Source organism: Trachymyrmex septentrionalis, unplaced genomic scaffold (assembly GCF_001594115.1).
Source record: "Trachymyrmex septentrionalis isolate Tsep2-gDNA-1 unplaced genomic scaffold, Tsep1.0 scaffold196, whole genome shotgun sequence".
Taxonomy (NCBI): Eukaryota; Metazoa; Arthropoda; class Insecta; order Hymenoptera; family Formicidae; genus Trachymyrmex; species Trachymyrmex septentrionalis.
Window position 1 is genome coordinate 940,797 of NW_017305135.1, and position 17,292 is coordinate 958,088.

Sequence of the window (17,292 nt, forward strand, 5' to 3'; positions counted from 1 at the left end):
TATATATATTTAAAAAATGAATTTTATTGATGTCTATACATTCCGTGCAAAATCTTAATAAATCTAAATAAATAAGTAAACTGTCACAATTTCAAGTACACGGAGTGATTTTAATTTTCTATTATATTGAAAACCTCCAGCTATTTTAATGTAATGCAACATGTAAATTTCAGAATTTTAGTTATTTGTAGAAGGAAAAGAAAATTTTCCTTCTATATTTTCCAGTATAAAAGGAATGAAAATTGAGGAAGCAAACTTGCCGTAAAGAGTATTCGAAACTTTTGCGTAACTTCAGACGTGTCTGAAAATTTGCGCGAATTTGGCAGGCAAATTTGAGGTTCTCGTTCGAGGTAGCAGAGAGACCGATGTAAAGGTAGACGTGCGATAGGGTCGCCCACTCACCTCGCTGCGCCGCAGGTAGATCCGCAGCCGGTCGAAGCGGACGAACGGGGGTCGCAGCACGACGGTTATATGGGTCGAAGTAACCGAAAGCACGAGGGTACTACGGCAAGACTTCCGTTGACGTAGACCGATGCACGGTTACTACGCGCGCCTCCCCGGTCACCAGTTTGGTTCTCCGTCCGCCAAGCGGGAAAAAAGGAAAAAAGTGGAGAAAAAGACAGAGAGAGAAAGAGATACAAGGCGGGTGAATAGAGAGAGAGAAAGAGAGACAGAGATAGCGTGTGCGATGCGGTGTGAGAGATCGAAGTCTCGTGGCAAACGTTCGTGGACTGAGTGAACCCTGAGTTCGGACTGAGCGGCGCTTAGGCGACGTTAGCGCCACACAGCGGAGGGTGCTGGAATCATCATTGATCCGCCAAGGGTGGTATGGGAAGAACCCGTTAAGAGAGGGGTGTGGAGTGGGGATTGGTCGCCTCGTCGGCGGAGGGACAAGGATGAGCGGAGATAGAGGCGAGGTTGCGGTAAGACATACCACCCACCACCACCACCACCAGCACTACTACCACCACCACCACCACCACCACCACCACCACCACCACCATCACCACCACCACTACCGTTACCACCAGCATCAGCACCACTATCATCACTACCACGATCGTCGCTCGGTAGCAAGGATTAGGGATGGAAGAAAGAGCCGATGATGCGAACAGGGAAGAAGGCGGAGTGCAGAGCGTAAACGTGCCGCTTTTACTCCCCTAAAATCTCGATCATTTTTGGCCTCTATCCATCCCTCTTTCTCTCTTCCCTCTCTTCCTCACGCCACTCTCATCTTTCTCCCCTCGTCGTCACTAACCCTCCGTTCAGTCTCCCTTACCGCCTACCGCCACGCCTCTCTTCTCATTTTCGTATCCTTCAGTCTTCTTTGTTCTCCCCCTCCCCCTCCCTCTCTCTCTCTCTCTCTCTCTCTCTCTCTCTCGCTCTCTGTATATATACATGCATTTAAAGTTATAAATATATGTCCTCGTACATAATTTAATTAAACGAAAAACTTTCTCAAAGATGCTTCAGATTAGAGCAATGTTATTGGAGTCTAAAATATCAGCTCAGAATCGTTTTATCTTCTTTATTTTTATCACGCAAACGTGGATTTTTATCTCGTCTACCAATTTCAAAACATCTCTTCGGATCAAAGCGTGTTAACTGTCAACTGGCCAGATCGTATTGGATTTTAAACTGCTTGTACGCCAACGGATGACTAGATGAACGTCAAGCACACGTTGCTTACCGCGGATGCACCAGATGCACAAAACAAAGAAGGGTTGAAACCCTTCCAGTGTGACCGGAAATTGTATAATTTCCTCGCATTCTGTACATCTATAATAGTTGCTTTGCCTTGAATACCGATGCTGACAGCATACATATATACGGACGAAGCATCTAGGACTGACCGATCCTCTCCCCCCCCCTCCCCCTCTCTCTCTCTTCTTTCATGTAAAAATAAATCTAAAATATGAAATAAAATATTTTTATACTTTGTTTTCAACGAAAATGAATTCGAAGATTGAAAAACTAATAATATTTTCTTTTAATTCTAGAATGTGACTTCTAAGAATTTTATATCATTAATAAATCTGTTTCATCAGAAACAGATCAAAAGATATGAAAATAATTATATTCCATTAAAAATATAAAAGTAATTTCCGATGTTTTACACAACTTTTTTTATAATTAAAATTATTTTATTTTATTGAATAAAATGTTATATCTGTTTTTAGTTATTTATTTATATATGAATAGCCGTTGGCACAATTTCGACAATGAATGAATACAATAAGAATATTAAAAAAGATTATAGTTAAAAGTAATGTGATTAAACTTTTGATTATTAAAACCATTTCAAATGTTATATCTATTTTTTTAATAAAAATTTTTTATATAAAATCTCCTTTATACTACTAAAGGTCAAAGTTCAGAAACATGCTGTATAGCACAGCTGTAAAACTGTCGAACTGCTTTTTAATTAAATAACAACAAAACAATAGAAAGTTTAGTTTTATGTTCCATAATTTTCACGAAAAAATGAATGATGATAAAGTGCTTAGAGATTTAGGAAAAAAGACGCCCTAAAACTCTCTTCGAAAATCTTTTCAATTTGTTGGTTGTACTAGTACGAATGACTTCAATATTCTCAAAACGCTTCTCTTTCGAGCATAATCTGATTTTGAGAAAGAGGAAGCAATCGACCGGCACCAAATCCAGTCAATGAACTGCATAGATATTACCACTCTGGATTTATTTCTGTGTCAAAAAGCTGGAAAAATCTTATACGTGATAAGACGCAGACAAATCTCGTATATCTTAATTTTTCATATTTTTCTTTAGAATTTATTGAACGATTCTTTATCAATGTTCAATATTTTGTTGATTTCGAATCATAATTTGCCAATTTTACACGACTAATGTATAAATCTGTTTTTTATTGCTGCACTCTGAACCGGTGCAATAAGTTAAAATGAAACAAATGTACATTTGTTTCACTTCAAGATATTGCACTGTGTGTACCAATTCAAAAGGTGCAACAATAAAAAATAGACCTTTTAAATATTAATTCTTTTTTATGCCATGATAAATGGCGCTCATTTTACTGTCGTCTTAAATGGATTTTCAATCTTTAAAACTTTTGTATCATTTGAATATCGTACTCTGAGACAAATATATTTCTTGTCAAACCTTCTTTTATATAATATACTTAATAATACAAAAGCTAATTGCAATTAATAAAATCTGAAACAGAAATTTATGTCTCCACGTCCTATTATGTCTCCATGACGACATCACCATTACATAACCATCCGAAGAATTCATTCTTGAAAAGCCAACATTTTTCCCTAAAGAAGCAATTAGCTGGTCTTTTGGTTCGAAGATACTTTTGGTATTATACGACTTACGCATTGTAACTCAACTATACTAGAGTAGAAAAAAGAAAAAAAAGAAAAAAAAGGAAAGGTCATCCGAAGAGAAGAATTAGATCTAACAAGCATATATATATATATTATTCCGCCCCTATATTAATTTGTCGTTTGTATTTTATACAAGTTAATTAAAATATAAATATGCAATTTGATTGTTGATTGAGAAGGATCTGAACAAAAATCAAAACTAGTCCTATTGCAATTTATAAATATGTACATACAAATACACAATGTTGTTAGACGTAAAAAAAGATATTTTACTGCTATACATATCTGATCTTTTAAATGGTTACTTTCGTCTGAATTATATAATTCGAAAAATTATATTAATTATTAAAATAGACTTCGAATAAAATTATGAGGTCGGAAATGGAAAGGGATTCTACTACCTCGAATTTATCAGGAATATTATAACTGGCAAATTATTAAAACTGCAGTCCGAACAACCATTAACGAATAATAAACAGTATTAAATTTCAAATATTTGGAAATGAGATGATAACACCGTATAATATCTAAAGCTCTCATGTTTCCAATTATCGAGGATTTAAAATCCTTGATTTTAAGAAGGATTACTCAACTATTGGGAAACTAATTATTTAAATAGTATGTATAGTTTCGAATAAATATATAAAAGCATCGATTTACTGCGATTACTTATATTTTTTTTATCAATATATAATAAACGTATTCATACAAGAGCAGTAAAACAAGACTACAATAGTGTTTCAGTGTCTTTCAGTAAATTTATATATTGAAATTGTCGTTTTGGGATCTAGAATAAAAACACTTATTTCATTGCTCCTTTCGATAAATTGCGACATACGTGCCGCTAGTAAATATGAATAATTTACATTCTACATTATCTTAGTTATATCGCATTACATACGTATTATGTCTACTCATAAACAAAACGCATTCGACAGTCTATATTTATATTAAATATAATATTAAGCTGATCGCTTTGAGAAAATAAAATATATATTAGTAAGGATACAAGAAGGTGAAAAATATATTAGAGCCACGTAAAATTTACGATTAGTGTTCTACTTTGTAAAATAAATTTTACACTCTTAATAATATAGCATTTTATAAAATTTAAATTAAAATTAAGATGCTCACATCTTCTCTCTCGTGCAAAAAATCTTAATAAATTTCAATCTATTAATTCGATTGTATCTACCAGGTACTTTGTAATAAACAGGGCCAAGACGTTACCATTATTTATGCCTGAGAAGTAATCAGTAGGATCAACTGCACATTTATATTCTGATTAAGCACCATCGCTATTTCAAATCAGTGTGCCGTTAAATTCCAAAAAATTTATCACATATAAAGCACTCTATTATACCCAACAATGATTTTTTCGGTCTTCGTCTCGGGTATAAGTAATGCTAATGTTCAAGTCCCGGTAATAAGATTACATCATTCATTTTATAATGATATACATGATGTGGCTTTACAGGAAAAATGCTTCGCTGAATTTTATTTGGCATACTTTGCGATTGGGATAAGTTACTGCATGGTTTCAACAATCAATGAGGAATGTCAATGTGGCACGTATTACGTATGCATCTACATTGTGCGCGTTTTAAGTGTCAGTAACTATTCCTCGAACATTTAGGGATACAAGTCATATGTCAAATAAAAATCTATTGGTCCGACGAACATTGAGAAAATATGTGTAAATTAAAATAAACACTCCGTATTCCACCTTAATTTTTAAATAGATCGGCGCAGTCTCGTCTATAGAATATATTACATTATATTTTTAATCGAATTCGTTATAAACACTTTTACTTAAAATTTACAATAATAAATCGATAAAATTCATATAAATATATACAAGATAAAAAACTGATCTCAAAATATTAATACCCTTTATTTTGAAGAATAATGTCAGTTCCAAATGAGCAAAATGTATCCAAGCCCTTTCTATTCTGTAAAAGAAAAGTATGATTCAAGTAAAATTACATGAACAAGTAAAATTAAACATATGAAAATTATACATTGTATGTAATTATTTCCAAATCGTATAAATTTTACACTTACGTTCACGATTTTACATAATTCTTTTATAGTGTAATTTCTTCACCTTTTCTCTATCTCGTTACGCGTTTATTTAATTAAGTATCATCGAAATATGAGAAAAGTTCTCTTGGTTTCATTTTGAACGACCTCACTTAAAACATTTCAAATCATTTTTGTGATTAACAAGAAAAGATCTGAATATACAAATTCACTTGAAAGTTATTTTAAAGCACAGAAAAAGTGTGGAATATAGAAGCCGATTGCTACAAAGTTTCAAACAAATTACAATTAACATAATCAATGATTAATTTAACCACAAATAGTAGAATTTTTATTTTTTCTTTTCATGCGTCAAACAATAAAAAATTCTATTTATTTTAACAAAATACTACAGATATTTCTTTCATCGATTAAATTAATTGTACTTTAATTGAAATCACTCTAAAATCTTATAGTATTACGTGTGTCTGTGAATAGATTGCAGAAAATTCGTTTATAAGTTGTAAGTTTAATTACAATAATTTAATAAAATAAATTATGGTTTGGAAAAATAACAAAAGTGATTGAAAAGGAAAGTTCTGTGTATTAAATTTCTCATAAAAGAATGTCACGAGTGCATTTCGTTTTCACGTGATATGAATGATGTATTATTTTATTCTTGTTTTTATTATATAAATTATAATATATTTATATAAAGATTTTATTTTTTTTTTTTCATTTAAAAAATCAATGAAAACTATATTTACTTTATTTTCTTCTTCTGAATATTCAAAATTGATTTCTAATTTTACTTTAATAAAATTTTAAGAACTTTCATAAAATTTTATCTGATCAGCTTCGAATAATATCCAATTAGATACGTTTAATGTGAAAAGAATTTGCCATATGTATAGAAATCCATACCTAGATTTGGATAAAGCCATCTACCCATACAGCAATGGAAATCTGCGAGATGAACTAAAATCGTTCTGGATATTCGAAACATATTGCAATTTTCTTCGAAACGATATTTCTAGTTCATTATAATATCTCTGAAGTGTTCTAATATTGAATATTCAGAAAATCTCGATAAAAAATATATAAAAATTATAAAGAATAAAAATTATATAATCCGCATAAAAGAGGACACAGTCTAAAGGTACTTTAGGCGCTATAGTTAAAAATATATATACACGGCTAAAATATATATATATATATATATATATATACATATGGCAGTGTGTTATATTGTATTATATTTAAAAAGTATGCTCCAGATATCTCCCTTTCTTCCTTTTTCTCGTTCTCGATTGCTCTTAATATAATGCTATGATTCCCAGCAAGATATGTTAAAGAAATCCCGCAGATCTTTTTTTATCTTACTGTGTGGGTAGAGTAATCACACAAGCTCGACGCTGATTTTCTACATGATTACTTTTGGAGTTCAGTGCGAACGATCCAATACCAAATCTTCGTAAAATGTTCTAAACATGTAATTCACAAATTCTAAATGGAAGCAGTGTCGCCTTACATTCTCTCGCGTGATATTTGCAAGTTATTGCAAGGATTAATAAAAAATGAGATACATCGCTCTTTTTATTTACATTTTTAAAACAGAGATTTACGTGTATGAAATGTAATATTGAGATATAATTTGGCAGCAAATAATTATAATTTCATCTATTTAAATTTTTCTTATTCACCTTACAATTACTTGTGTAATATTTTGCCCATAGTGTTTTACTTTACATTTTCTAGACATTAAAAAAATGTTTGTCAATTTCGCAAACCTTTTTAATGTTAGTGAATCTGTCACCAATGCATAAAAAGGCATTGGGAAAGATAAAATATGTAATGTGTAATCGACATACTTTTATTAGGATGAATGCCATGATGTAACTAACGATCACTTGTATAGCATTATATAGAGGAAAAATTAATAATTATTCAAATAGTAAAACATAAAATCGGAGATATATGCTTGTCTTTTTTCTATTGTTTCAACATTCCTCATTGATACGTATAACAAAATTATGGTACAAAAAATTGTGCCATTAAAATAAACTATATTAATGGACACTAACTACATACTAGATTCCTTGGTAGTAATAATCTCGTTGGTATTATCAACACGAATCAAAGTAGTTGAATTTAATACAAGAGCTCTACCAAGAGTAGCAACTCGTTCCACTACGCACGAGGCAGAAAGGCGTGCTTCGGCATCGTGATCCCAACATTCTTCCATTGTATCACAAATTGATGATAATCCCTGAAATAACACACATTTTAATATATTTATAGACATTAAAAAACTATATATTCAATTTTTTTTTTATTTTTTTTTTTAAAGATAGAAAAACATTGTTCTTTGTACAGCTATCAAAAAAAATTTCTACTACTAGCAGTTTTTATACAAAAGGAATTTGTTTGCATAGAATTCATAATATACATATATATGCATTTCTACGCTGATTTTTTAATATATAAATAATAATTCGGTCGTGAACACAGAATTAAAATAAATATTTCTGTACATTTTTACTTACTGGATGTTTACGCCAAGTTTCTAAAATGAGCGGTCTCTCTTTTTTATGAACAACACTTTCCTGCATGTCTTCTAGAGTAGGATGGAGACCAACTTCGTCCTCAAATGGTAGTCGATATTCTCCTATTGGTCCCTAATATTGAAATAAAAACAATTAATACCTTTTGACATGCGCTTAACTTGCAAGATGGGTAGTACATGATTATTTTAGTTATTGTATGCGTGCACGCGCGCGTGTACGTGTGCGCGCGTGACTATATTTTAAAAATACGAAAATAATATTCAGTTTTCATTTTGTTAAGATTTCATGTGCAGTCGCATTTTTATCAGTCTTCAAAGTAAATTTTTTGGCATATTATAGTCTGATACGTTTCAGTTTTCTTCCAATTTCTTTTAATGGATAGTTCAGATTTTGAAAATTCACAAATTTGAATAAACACAATTTTTTAAATGTTAAAATGCGGATTATCTGGGTAATCGACGTCCAACAAATGGAAGGATCAGGTAACTCAAAAAATCGGATATAGGATATCCAGTAATCATTTCCTCGATATCCACATATTCAAACCATATTTACAGCTCTAGTCTTGAGAGCTCGCAGTTCAGCAAAAATGCATATTCTCTGTAAAATATGTTACACATAATATATATTACGTACATTTTGTACAGTACATCTTGAAGCTAATTCCCACAGAACCAACCCACAGGCATACATGTCAATTCGTAAAAATGAATCTCTAGTAAAATTTATTGCTCCTTCTAAAACTTCTGGTGCCATGTATCTTCGCGTTCCAACCTATAAATTATTATAGTTATTATAATTATTTTCACATTAATATAAAAACATAATGATATACACATTACCTGTCCGTGTGTATCACCGCAAGGTTTTCCTGGATGAAAAATAAGCGCTAAGCCAAAATCTGCTATACAGGCACTCATATCAGCCTTGAGTAAAACGTTTTTTGACTTAAAATCTCTATGAGCTACAGCTGGTTTATAGCCATCTGCTTTATTAGCTGGGATTTCCTCATGTAGATGCATTAAACCTCTGATAACAAAAATGATCTTATTAAAGATTGAACAATAACTCAATAAAAATATTATTTTATTCAATTTACATATAATCTTATTTCATTCTTAACAGATTATTATCGTTATTATTATAACTGTTACCTTGCCATGGACTCTGCAATTCTACACATCTCAGGCCATGTTACAATGTTTGCTTTTAAATAATCGCACAGTGAACCTTTTTCGTGATACGCCGTGATTAACCAAAATTCAGCTTGTAGATTATCTCCACGCTTTTCAACACCTATAAAGTGTAATATGTCCTCGTGATCCATATGTGCAAGCTTAAAGATCTCTTGTTCAGTCTGCCAAGATTGTTTATCTTGAATGGGAAAAACTTTAACTGCCACAATCTCATTTTTAAATTGGGCTTTCCAAACTGCTCCGAAACGACCTCGAGCTTTGATCTCAAGAAGTTGTATTGGTCGTAAGCCTAGATTAGGTGAGGGTTGTGGCAATGGTACTGGTTCCAGCGTTGGTATCTGAGATATTTACATAATAAATTTCATAAATTAAGTAATACATTCAAAAATTTTGTAACAATTTTAAAATACAACCTCGTTAAAATAGCCCAATTTTCGACGACGATAGAGCCACCAAAAAGAAAATAAACTAATTGTAAGAAGTATAGGGATTGCTATTAAAAGGGCAAGTGTTATTGCTTGCTGCTTTGCATTAGGTATAGGTTCTAATTCTGAAAAGATAATTATTTAAATGTTATTACAAGTGTATTACAAAAGACACAAATTTATTTTCAAATACAAAATAAACTATGCATATTTGAATACCATGAATAACGGATGGTTCTGTAGGCTTAGTGGTTGGTTGTGGAACCCAAGAGAAGTTTTGGTTACACATATTGCCTTCGCAACAACAAAAAAAGAATTCATTTTTTCTTTCCATATTATTCTCTACACAAAGTGGTTTACCATAACAATCATTGTTATCTAAAAAGCAACCCTGAAAATAATGAATAATATGTATAAAAAATATATTCAACAAGAAGAGTAAAATCTGTAATCTTCAATTTTTCAGTAAAAAAAACCAATATGAGATAATTCAAAGAAAATTATAATTATACTTTTAAGACCTTAAGATTAGTTAAAATAATCAAATTGTAAAGTTGATTTATATTACAAAATAATTAGAGATATAAAAGTTGTCAATATTTTTGTTTAACTATTAATATACGGTTTAGTTAAAACAATTTTGTTCTCTTTAAAAGCTACTCCATTTTAATTGCTTATGCATAGACTTGAATAGATTACAATATATTATATACACACACGCGCGCGCGCGCGCGCGCGCGCACACACATATAATATATAATACCCTTCATAAGTTTGGGAACACCCTATGTTTTATAGATTTGTAAATAATTATTTAATTGAAAAACGTACGTATGTATGTACTTTTACTTCATCTTTTTTCAATTAAAAATTTAATAACATGCTATTAAAATATAGAATTTTAATTAAAATGTGATTCATACGAACTCTGATTCTTCGGAACTATTTTATAATTTTTACGGAAACTGAAATCAACTTGCGACTTAGTTTACCACTTTTATAAAAAAACGTTAAACTACAATTCAATGACCTGTGTATATATAACGAAAACAAGTACAACATTCTAAAGTGACAATATACATATAGACAATAGACCAAAGCGCAAAATTCAATGTTGAGCGCTTCGATGCTGTAAAATGATTATCCAACATATTTTCGATATATACAAGCTTATAGTGTTCTAGATAAATGTTTATTGTCATTTCGCGACGTCTTACGAAGTATTTAAATCAAAAACATGTATAGATCGCTGTCATATAATGGCTTTCCTGTAAAACGTAGAATGTTCCCAAACTCATGGAGGGTACTGTAAATAATATTAACCAGATAAATAACCAACCTTTAATTTAATTATTGTTTCTTTAGTAGTACTGTTCAGTGTCCATAGTACATAACAATGATTACGTTTATCTGGATCATGTAGGATACATTCTTCTCTTCCTGAACATTCTTGTTCGTTCTCTGCACACATTGTGTCATTATAAAATTCACAAAAGACTGAACCTTTAATATCTTTTGCAGACGTAATTCCTAAAATAGATCATAGAAATGTTTGTTTTTAACATTATTATTTTTTATTAACGTTATTATTTTTATATTTAACATTAATTATATTGTTTTGTTTATCTAAAAAGAATTAATTGCAGCTTCTGCAATTAATGCTTTTAATTAATTGCTCTTTCAATCATCTAATTTATTTAAAATATATCATTATATTTTCTCTGCCAAAATGTAAACGAGGATAGAGTTTGTCTTCACACATAAACGAATCTACAACTTAACACTCATAAGATACAAGTATATGTATAAAGCTGTACTATAGCTGCTGCTACATTTAGCCTATATACCAAACTTGCACAAAGTTTAGCATATAGGACTTGGTCACTATTTAACTGAGTAGTCAGAAAAAAAATCTCAAACTACCACTGTAATTGTTTGCAAACTGTTTTCTATTATTCATCTATCTACAATTTACAAAGCAAAAACAGTGATGTAACTGAACATAGGAACAAATTGCTGGATAAGTTTTAAATTCACAAAGAGAATTGAAGAATAAATGGCAAGTATACACGACAGACAGCAGCATAATCATTTATAAACATATTAATCTAATGCAAAAGTACAAAATTATTGCAATTGTTCGACTTTATTCAAATTTGAATTGATTTGAATTAAAGAAGCTGGCTAAATATAATCTTCTTCTAAATATAATCAGTGACAATGTATAAAAATAACTTGAACCGAGTTCTAAACAACTTAATCGATTTTTACCTTCTCAAACACTATTATTTCGTCAATATAAATAGAATACTTAATCTTTCATTGTTTAATATATAGAGAAAAACTTAGATTAGTGATACAAATTATATAGTTAAAAATTGTGCAGCAAGCAATTTTGCCAGTTGAATTAAGTAATGATTAAATTAATCTAAGTTTAATCAAAGTCATCCTAAAATTCTCTTCTTTATCTTACTCTCTGAAAAAGTTCCACAATCCTTTAAATTTTCTGAGAATAAGATTTTGAAAAATAAAAAATACAAATTTTTAACAAAATATTACTATATATATTTATATATATATATACACACACACACATACACACACACACACACACACACACACACACACACACACACATACACACACACTTTACCTAATAATCCCAGGAAGATGAGAGGCAGTATCGTCGCATATACGGACATGGTGAGTGAATCGTAAAAGCATACCAGTAATTTTGAGTCTATTAGCTATTAAGCAAATTGTAGTAATTTATCCACCGACACATCTCTTCCTTTCTCTCTCTTCCTCTCTTTCTCTCTCTCTTTCTCTTTCTCTCTCTTTCTCTCTGTCTCTCTCTTTTGTTTTCCCTCTTCCACCTTTATACAGAAATACGTACAGCGCAGATTTATGTCATCTTCAACGTCGAATCATTGCCAGTCTCATAACTTCCGAACTAAAAACATACTCCTTCCTTTTCTCTTCTGCTTTTCTCTTCTGCTTTTCTTCTTCCTTTCGGCGCGTTATGCGACACGCTAGCAGCGCAATTAACTCGCACGCGATTTCCTAGTTAAATTAAGAAAAAGATTTCATTTTCGGAGTCCAAGTTAAAAGGAGCGTACGGCAGACGCGTAAGACGCACAGAACGACGACATGCTGGGTACAGAACACCCACAAACTGTACACTTATCATCGGCACGAAAATACAACACGGCAAAACATCATATCGCGGATCGTGGGAATAAAGCCTCAGGGAAAGAAGACATTTGATGTCTAAAGTCACGGTCTGCTTCTAATATGGCAGTCTAGCGCTTTTCCCTTGGTCATCGATTAAATATTATCTGAAGTCGACGAACTATCACATATTTCAGATACTCCAGCGCACGCAATGCCCTCTAAGCGATAATTCTACGACTTTTGTTTCCTGAGGCGCGCGGAAATACAAAGTTTTATATAAATTCATTCATATTTTTTTCTACGAATTTAAGACCAGCTCTGACCAAATTTTCAACGAATAACTTCGACTAATATTAAATCGATCGATACCTATTTCGATAAATTTTAATCTCAGTTTAACTTGTGGCTAATTATGCACACCGCGAAATTGTTTGTCGCGCAATGAAGTTGGAGCAATAGCCAATGAATTGTTCGTATGTACAAATCGATTTACGCCGGAGTTACAATATCGATGTTATGAAACTGGCCAATCATAGCTATTCCTCTGAAAGAATGAAAAGACTGTGATTGAACACAATTTCCGAGCAGTGTAAACTTCTAGCCACTTATCGTGCGGCGAATTGTAACGCGGTAGCCAATAAATAACTCCTAACATGTTCATTGATTATCGCGTCGCATTTTACCATAAGTTAAAGTAAGATTAATTTAATTAATCTACATTAATAGAAATGGACATAACTCCACAAACTGAAACGATCGACTTTAATTAACTTAATCAATGATATCTGTTGACATGGAAAAATAAAATTATTAATTTTCTTAGAAAGATTTGAATATGGAAAGATTAGATTAGGAACGATGAATTATATTATAAAAAATTGTAAGCAATTGTTGAATTAATATATATAATTAGTATCATTAAAATACTACCTTTTAGTATTTTCGTAAAATAATACAAGATAAATGTTACAAGATTTACACATATATACAACATCAATGTTTTGTTTTGTAAAACATTATTTTTAAAGAAAATGGGCCATTGGATCTTCGTCGCGTTTACGTTTCATTTGATACGCTTCTATCTCTTCAGCTGTCAATTCCTTTGTCTCGTACATGCTGTTGTACGGACGTTTCCTCTCGTCTATTTTCAACATCCTGTCTGCTTGCCCCGCATTTTCCTCTTCCTTTCTCAGCGCTTCTTTCAGTTTGTCTTCAGTTTCTGCATTATTCCGTTTTTTATTCTTACGATTTTCTTTTCGTTTCTGTTTTTTCAATTTTCGTTTAGCCGCTTTACTCTGCAATTCCGTTCTGTTTTTCATATCATCCTCGGACGAAGATTCGCTATTGAAAGAATGATTGTCATCCATTGTATTTGATTTATCTAATCCCATTTCTTCCATAGATGTTATTTTATCTGGCATGCTGTTGCTCACTGCTTCCGCTGCTTTTTTCCCTGATTCTCCGGTGCAATACGAATTTTTTATAAAGGAATGACAGCACTTATAAGCCCATTTTCCATCTTGCCAATAAGAACCCCAGATCGATGTGTGATTATTTGGATAAACGTCCTCTTCGTATTTGGACCTTATCACTTGTCTGTCTTGTCCTTTGATTATTTTACCATACCTCGAATATTCAACATAGTGTTCAGTCTGTGCTAATAATAGAGTCTTCGGTGGTGCTTGAAGATGCTCTTCACCTCCATAACGCTCGATGACACCATCACGTGCCTTGTCCTTCAACTCGTCGCGTTTCTTATCATATTCCTGCTTCAATAATTCTAATTTCGTAGGCTCAGCCAATAAATGTACGTCGACTCCTTTTTCATGCGCTTCCCAGGCAAACAATTGTGCATTAGCATGCTGCTGCGTGTCTCCCGAGAAACGAGCTGAGTTTTCACCTTTGAAATCCACTTCGCGTTCTGTACCTGCATAAGGATTGTCACGCATAGATCTGGTCTTTGGGTCATAATACGCGGAGTTTGGATCTAAATTTCGCAGATACTTGGCCGTGTCCTCTCGAATCCGGAGATTCCTCACAGTAATGCGCTGCTTGGAATCGACCTTTGTACCAGGCATGTCCACTTCGTCTACATACTTATCTTCGTCCTTGTCCGAGTCTTGCTCGTCGTTTTCTTCCTCTGCATTGAGTTTCTCGGCACGCATCTGCCTCTTGGCTTCTTCTATCTTTTGGTACTCTTCGACAATCGCTCTGTGCTCGGAAGGATCGTAACCGGCCCACCTGTCTCTCTTACCATCGTAGTCCATAGACAGCTCAGGTTGGGTAAATTCATCCGGCGCTATCTTGAAATTAGTATACTTTGCGCCAACCTTACGCGGTCTCTCCATACAGTCCTTCCTCTTGTGAGTCATCGCGCCACAATTCTCGCAAGCACCCTTACGATATTTGATAGCCGTTCGCGAGGTATCTACCCCGCGATTGTACCAATCGTCTATCGAATTGTATTGCTTCTGCTTCTCAGGTTGTGGCCTCTGATGCTTCAAAGTGGGGCCTTGAGAACCGAAGTACCATGGTGTCGCGCTGATGTACTGCGGAATGTGTGGATTGATATCTTTACCCTCCTCGTCGACGGCCGCGGGAGCTGTACCAGCCTTCCTCGCTTCTTCAAGTTCCTTCGCCTTTCGCCAGTCTTCTCTGCTCTTCTTCCGCGGCTCATCGTCGAACGAGCTCTTGTTCTTCAAGATGCTCGACACCGTTACGTTTGCCGACGAACCGGCCATTCTTTCGATTCACTACTGTGCTTAACTTTTGAAGAGACTCGTTATTTATTTACGTCTTAATATAAGACTGCTTATGAGGTTAGTTTCCTATTGACAGTAGCCAAAGTATAGCCAACTGTAGCCATCTTCGCGACGTGCCAACATATGTGATGCGATTTCTCGATGCGAGTACACTCAATCTAGTACTAATATCGTTTTATACTAGGAAAACTAGTGCAAAATTACGCAATTCGGTTTGTATATTTTTAAAAGGGTTAAATAATTTAATCCTTTTAAGATTGTCCTGATAAAAGGGGTTAAATTATTTATTAACTGAAAATATGTGAATTAATTTGCATTTAATTGCAGTGTTGCTCCCCAAAAGTGCACTTAAAACGAGATAAATATATATTCTGTGGAGACACATTCACTATAATTCGGACGTTAAAGAGAGAGAAAACGAAGATGCTGAGTGCAAAAAGTGCTAAAAACGCGAACAGATCTAAACTGTAGGAATGGAGAAATTCTCCACGCATGTGACTACTCGATTGACTAATTAATCGATGTTGTTAAGTTTGGCCGCCATGTTCGTGTTTACATAGTTCTAAATAGACAGATGTAATTATCGGTGACGAACGTAAAACGTTAGAACATGATTTGACACGCAACTATTTGATGCCATCTGATGACGAACTTACTCCATTTGAAAGGAAATACCGAGTTATATTAATTACACAACGCACAAACGACAATTCAAAAGCTATCAATCTTGCAATTTATATATATATATATATACACATATTTCTGCACAGTTATCATTTACGAGAAAAATGTGGTTGTATTTTATACTCGTCATATTCGGCATTTTTGATGTCGCAATGGCTTCCAATTTTGATTTCGGTGACACTTTAGCATTGATTTTAGGGTTAACTATAGCGATTATTGGATTCTTCGCTTGTTTGGGGGCTTACGCACGAAGGCGAAGTAATTTTGAATCTTTGTGATGCTTTACAATCTGTTTAAATATATCTAACAGTAAGTATAATGTTTAACACTCAAGTTCTTCATCCAAGATTACAAATAGAATATTTGAAATTTTTAAGTTACATTCACCCAAGATTTTGGCAATTCAATTTTAATATATTTAAAATGTCTCTTTGTGTGACAAGAAAATTGCTACTCGAGAGAGAAAATTGTTTATTTTTATTTAATAGATTCTTAGAATATCAGTCTGTTGTGTGTGTAATACTTTGTTTGGCCCATCTTTATGTTTATTATTAGTATTTATATATATCTATTATAATTAATAATTACAATCAATAACAATTCTTTCATTTCTTTTTATCTTTATAAAATATGATACTAGTAAAATAATATTTACAATTATTTTATTGGCAGTAATACTTATTATAATTACAGCATAAAGGAAGATGATGGCCAAAAGGAATAATTTCTGTATGTGGAAAAGAGAAAAACAGTTCTAAAAAGATTCGATATTCCTGAAATATAATGTATTAAGATTGTACATAATATCTAATATATATCTATTGCATAATAAAAAATATGAATAATAAATAACATTTTTATTATTTTGATATTAATTCGATGATATCGTAGTAGAAAAAGACAACTAATCTGTATTGTACGTATATTTATTTCTCTTCGTTATGTTTCATTGAAGTAATTTTTACATTTAACGTCTTTTGATAAAGGTCGTTTAATAAAGTTTCAGCTTGTTTTACAATATTGTATTATTAAAATTGTCACATAATAGCACTAAAAACTTTTTGGTAATTAAAATAAATTTATTAATGTTCTTATTT

The 17,292-nt window shown here is 32.5% G+C and overlaps 3 protein-coding genes and 1 long non-coding RNA gene across 5 annotated transcripts in view; 1 reads left to right on the forward strand and 3 right to left on the reverse strand.

Annotated features, from left to right (window-relative positions):
- The window catches only part of LOC108747228 (complexin), a 125,852-nt gene extending 125,113 nt beyond the window's left edge, over positions 1–739 (reverse strand). Inside the window, exon 1 of the mRNA XM_018484584.1 lies at positions 403–739. The gene's annotated coding sequence lies outside the window, so the exon portion shown is untranslated. The remainder of the gene's footprint in view (positions 1–402) is intronic.
- Positions 740–6,965: 6,226 nt separating this feature from the next.
- On the reverse strand, positions 6,966–13,424 carry LOC108747227 (activin receptor type-2A). Of its 2 annotated transcripts, XM_018484583.1 has the most exons (10): positions 12,715–13,424; positions 12,229–12,638; positions 10,915–11,105; positions 9,795–9,966; positions 9,564–9,700; positions 9,109–9,488; positions 8,797–8,983; positions 8,591–8,728; positions 7,934–8,065; positions 7,471–7,656 (listed from the first exon to the last, which is right to left on the reverse strand). In XM_018484583.1, exons 2-10 carry the CDS (start codon positions 12,275–12,277, stop codon positions 7,471–7,473), a joined length of 1,572 nt encoding a protein of 523 aa, XP_018340085.1. In that variant the 5' UTR covers positions 12,278–12,638; positions 12,715–13,424. The 2 variants fall into 2 exon arrangements, with proteins under 2 accessions (XP_018340084.1, XP_018340085.1); XM_018484582.1 differs by having other exon boundaries at positions 6,966–7,656; positions 12,229–13,424.
- A 333-nt stretch (positions 13,425–13,757) lies between these two features.
- On the reverse strand, positions 13,758–15,590 carry LOC108747226 (pre-mRNA-splicing factor SLU7). The gene has a single exon (XM_018484581.1). It carries the CDS (start codon positions 15,488–15,490, stop codon positions 13,772–13,774), a length of 1,719 nt encoding a protein of 572 aa, XP_018340083.1. The 5' UTR covers positions 15,491–15,590; the 3' UTR covers positions 13,758–13,771.
- Positions 15,591–15,654: 64 nt separating this feature from the next.
- Positions 15,655–16,957, forward strand: LOC108747229. Its single transcript, XR_001939226.1, has 3 exons — positions 15,655–15,723; positions 15,839–16,504; positions 16,889–16,957. It is a non-coding gene; the product is annotated as an uncharacterized LOC108747229 (long non-coding RNA).
- The last annotated feature ends 335 nt before the right edge of the window (positions 16,958–17,292 follow it).